The sequence below is a fragment of the Sinocyclocheilus grahami genome, unplaced genomic scaffold (assembly GCF_001515645.1).
Source record: "Sinocyclocheilus grahami isolate Dianchi unplaced genomic scaffold, SAMN03320097.WGS_v1.1 scaffold6.1, whole genome shotgun sequence".
NCBI classification, from domain to species: domain Eukaryota; kingdom Metazoa; phylum Chordata; class Actinopteri; order Cypriniformes; family Cyprinidae; genus Sinocyclocheilus; species Sinocyclocheilus grahami.
Genome location: NW_015505185.1, coordinates 3,714,041 through 3,718,679, shown reverse-complemented (window position 1 = coordinate 3,718,679; position 4,639 = coordinate 3,714,041). Strand labels below are relative to the sequence as shown.

General features: G+C 34.9%; 1 protein-coding gene across 1 annotated transcript; it reads left to right on the top strand.

Annotated features, from left to right (window-relative positions):
* LOC107587555 (arsenite methyltransferase-like) lies at positions 1-3,883 on the top strand. Its single transcript, XM_016275373.1, has 10 exons — positions 1-281; positions 941-1,071; positions 1,154-1,304; positions 1,446-1,582; positions 1,691-1,760; positions 1,878-1,959; positions 2,553-2,684; positions 2,823-2,965; positions 3,050-3,172; positions 3,248-3,883. Exons 1-10 carry the CDS (start codon positions 252-254, stop codon positions 3,323-3,325), a joined length of 1,077 nt encoding a protein of 358 aa, XP_016130859.1. The 5' UTR covers positions 1-251; the 3' UTR covers positions 3,326-3,883.
* The last annotated feature ends 756 nt before the right edge of the window (positions 3,884-4,639 follow it).

The window sequence follows — 4,639 nt, the reverse complement described above, 5'->3', positions numbered from 1 at the left end:
TACGTTCACGTTGATCGTTTATTTCTGCAGGAACAGTTTGTAGTAAGGACTTTACCCCTGAAGTTGGATACATAAGAGTATCAGTCTGTGCTATTCGCACTAATACGTTAGATTTTAGGCCAAATATATCCCCAACAGCACAAACTCGAAGGCGTTCACAAAACTACAGCTATATTCCGTTCGGTTCGCATTTATGAACTACTACATTTCTACGAACTCTGGCTGTTCGGCGTAAAGTACAAACCCTTAGCATGTCTTCTACTGTTCATGAAAACGTGAAGGTAAGCAGTCACAACGTTACGTTCAACGACGATACATTCCATTTAATCCCATCTAAATGTACTTTTGCGTTTGAGGGGTCTAATAAGAGTTGTTGATGTATTTCATGCAGAGTTGTACACTATAACTGAAGGTCATATTGTTTTGATTTCATGTGAACATTTTTACATGGCAGTCACATGAAACAGAAATGTTTGATACCACTTTAGATGTCTCAATAATGTTCCTCATTAAATACCATAGATGCATGTTTGATTATTTATTTATGCAAATGACAAGAGGTCAAGCAACCTCCATTGGATCACTTGATACGGATTAACGCAGACGTTTTAAGTTTATTTAGATAATTGCTGTTTCATTCTTGATGAACTGAGCAATATTGGTTTCTGTACTTTCCCCCTCGGATTAGAGAAATATATACGCGCAAATGTATAAATATTATTAATTATTTCGTATATTATTTATGAACATTTGCATGTATTTAAATGTCAACTAGCAAAAACGTAATCCCCTAGTGTACACTGCAAGCATGTAATGTCCCTTATTGGAGTGTTCTACCTTGGTCACATTTATGCTTAAGCTTTCAGTATAAATGGGCTTTAGCATTTCTTTTAGGCCACCACAACATTTCTTTGCAAAGCTCATTCTTTAATACTTACAGAATTATTATGGCTCTCGGCTGGAGACTTCAGATGACTTACAGACCAATGCTGCGTGTTCCATGCCCTCCAGAACTCTGCCCAAGAGTGCATGTGAGGCCCTGAAACAAGTCCACCCAGATGTTTGCAAGAGGTACAGCTTTATTGAGATTATGTCTCATAACTTTAGATTTGTCTGATTTGTGTTAGTAGTGAATTAATGATGTAATCTGCAGGTATTTTGGCTGTGGGCTGGTGATTCCAGAGAAGCTGGAAGGATGTGCGGTTCTTGATCTGGGCAGTGGATCAGGCAGAGACTGCTACGTCTTCAGCAAACTGGTGGGGGAGAGAGGCCAAGTCATTGGGCTGGATATGACTGATGTGATGGTACTTTACAGATTGATTTTAACCTATTTTGTGAAAGTTAAACAACAAAAGATCTGAAAAATGTTAAATAAGCTTATATAATCATATGAATAAGTGTTAAGGAAGTGCAACCATGAACCTTTGTGTTTGCTCCAAAATTAGATAGTTGCCTCGCAAAAATATGTCCAGTACCATCAGGAGAAGTTTGGATACTCAAAACCAAACACGGTGTTTGTGAAAGGATACATGGAGAAGCTCAGTGATGCAGGGATACAGAACAACTCTTTGGATGTAGTTGTGTATGCACATCCTTAGGTCATTTATGACATTTTCCATAAATTATAACCTGCCTGAGCAAAAGTTTATTTATTTATTTTGTTTACAAAAAGGCCAATTATTTTCTCTAGGTCAAACTGTGTGATATGTCTGTGCCCAGATAAGAGGACTGTGATAAGTGAAGCTTACAAAGTTTTGAAGGTGAGATATTTCCATCACATACCTATCATTTCCCCTCACTATTGTATTTATGCAAGAAAAAGATTTACAAAATTGTGCACTTTGCAAACACTGTTTCATATGTGAATGGCCTCATAGGAGGGTGGAGAGTTGTACTATAGTGACATGTATGCAAGCAAAGCAGTTCCAGACTCTTTCAAAGAAGATCCAGTTCTGTGGGGTAAACGTTTTTTCATGTAATGCATTTTAGAAATGTAGACCTTGCTACACTACATTCATTTATGGGGATGATTAGAGTTAAGACTTAGGGAAAAAAGACAAAATTATGCCAAAATTTGTTCTCGCTGCGTTCACACCAGTCTTATTTTAGTATAATTGAGATACTATTATATATTGTATTAACTTTTATTACAATTATAGTAAATATAGTACTTTTATTAATATTAATAATTAATTTCTATTTTCCATTTTCATTTTTTTTTTTTTGTAATTTGTTAGATCGTCTTTTAATGCCTATATAATTTTCAAAAATACCGATTTAAGTTATTTTAGTACGTCAAGTTAAACTAAATGAAAATGACACTTTAGCTGTAATAAAATATGAATTTTTAAATGTTTTATTTTACTTCAGTCAACATTCATTTTGTTTCAGATGGTTTTAATGTTTTTAGTTCATTATAATAACCCTGGTTCACACAAAGAAATGTTTTCCAAACAGAAATGCACCCTTCAATAACATATATAAAATGTGTATCATCAATCCAAAATTGAATTAAGAGTAGGTGGATTTAGGGGAGTGCTTGTTCTTATCAGGTGAGGGCATGGCCGGCGCCCTCTACTGGCGGGATCTCATCACTCTGATGAAGGACATAGGCTTCAGCACTCCCCACCTGGTTGCAGGCAGTCACATTGTGGTCCACAACCCAGAACTTCAAAGAAAGACTGGTAACTGTTACCCTCTGATTTGTGTATTGAAACAGCATTATTGCTGAACCACATTTGTTTTCATGTGCTTTTCTGTGACTTGGAGGCAAGCAGATGTGTTTAATTAGTGGTGCTTTGACCTACAATATGCCACTATAGGTGATGTTAAATATGCATCTGGAACTTACCGGATCTTTAAAATACCTCAAAACTCCATCAAGACCAAAGCGCTTGTGACCTATAAAGGCACCGTGCCTGACTGTGCTGAATGTTTTGAGTTTGATGCCTCTCATTACTTTAAGGTAAACTAATTTTTTATTTATTTATGAATTTTAAATATGTTAATATGACTTATTCGTTGGTCAATTCTGTTAATTCTATTCCAGACCAATGTTCCAGTGGAGGTGGGTGCTGAGATGGCTGCCATTCTCCAGAACACCCGTTTCTCTACGGACTTCAATATTTCAATGTTAGAAACTACAGGTCTGAACCAGAGCAGTACTCCACAGGTAAATGTGATGTGCTGTGTTCATATCTTATTTATTCTTTTGATAAGGTTTTCACTTTAGCTTTTATTTTTCCAGTATTGCCACCTTAGCCCGTTCCTTCTTGCGGATAAACTGGGCTCCTCAGTCAAACAGTGCTCGAAGACCGGACACTAAGGTACATGTGGAGAGTCTGGTGGATCATGTGATGTCTAGATCACTTGAGATGATGTGATGGGAAGTGAGAGTATAGGATGTCTTTAGTGCTCAAGTTTTCTTTAGACTTGAGGAAGTTATTTGTCCTGTTAATTGTAAAATGACTTTTAAAAATGCCAGCAGCCTCAACAATAAACAACAGTAATAATTATTAAAATATTAATTACAGTGTGCAAAGTTATAGACTTTTTATTCAAGACAAAACTAACCAAGATCTTTGTCAATGTCGTAGTTCTATTTTCTTGTTTTTGTGCTCTAGTTGTTAAATGTTTTAAAAGCAAATTTTACTGGCCTCTATTTCTTTGTCCCTTATAAGATATTAAACTCAATTAAACTCAAAGTATTGGCACTTGTTTTCTATTCTGTATGAAATAAGGCGGTGCTGATATTGATATCGATACACAATCTCTCATTACTCTGTTAAATTAATCTCTCAGCAGCACAAATTATTTTTGAATTTTTCTAGATGACTTCTTGTTTCAGTTGATTTAGTACCAAGCTTATTTTGTTAATTTCACACATAATGCTATAGAAGGGTAGTTGTTCACCATTTTACTTTTATGGCCTTGCTTTTGGATATATAAAAACAATCACTGCTCTGGTGTCATTTCCTTGATACATGTTTACCAAGAAGATAACTGTGTCCGTGAGGAACATCCTCGAGATGACATACTGTAAAATCTATGTAAGAGAATATTTTTATTGTGCATCATTTCAAGCTGTAATTTTGCAAAAAAAAAAAAGTGTGAACATTTAATCCTGTGTATTTAGTGTGAATAAAATACTACCTTTGAATTGAGCCTTATAGCATACAAAGAAGATGTTGTTTTGTTCTTGTGATGGATAGACATTTACTGTTGGACAGATTAAAAAAAGTGTATAAAGTAAAGTTTAAACAACTTTATTTTTAGTATTAAAAAAATGCCCAGTAGTTGAAGAAACGCATTACATTTATAAGTTGATGCTTATTATCAGAAGGGATAGAATTTACTTCACTTTTTGATTTCCCTTATTCCTAAAAATCATGTGATATTTTTAATGGCAGGATGTAGACAGATCAGTCACTTTCCCTGAAGTCTCTTGAGAAAGCTTTGCCAGTAATAGGAATTTCATCATACTTTTTTCCTCATACCTTGTATTACAGAGCCAGCTTTAAATACACGAGTAAGATGAGATTTAAAGGTGCTGTATGTAAGTTTTTGACTCTACTAAAGCATAAAAATACCATAATATGTTTGCAGATATTTAAGAAACATGCTAAGTTAACATACTTGT

Excerpts from the sequence above, each read along its gene's own strand:
- LOC107587555 (XM_016275373.1), top strand. The coding sequence starts at position 252 with ATGTCTTCTACTGTTCATGAAAACGTGAAG. Across the intron at positions 2,966-3,049 it reads ATGCCTCTCATTACTTTAAG|ACCAATGTTCCAGTGGAGGT; the intron begins GTAAACTAATTT and ends ATTCTATTCCAG. Across the intron at positions 3,173-3,247 it reads ACCAGAGCAGTACTCCACAG|TATTGCCACCTTAGCCCGTT; the intron begins GTAAATGTGATG and ends TTATTTTTCCAG.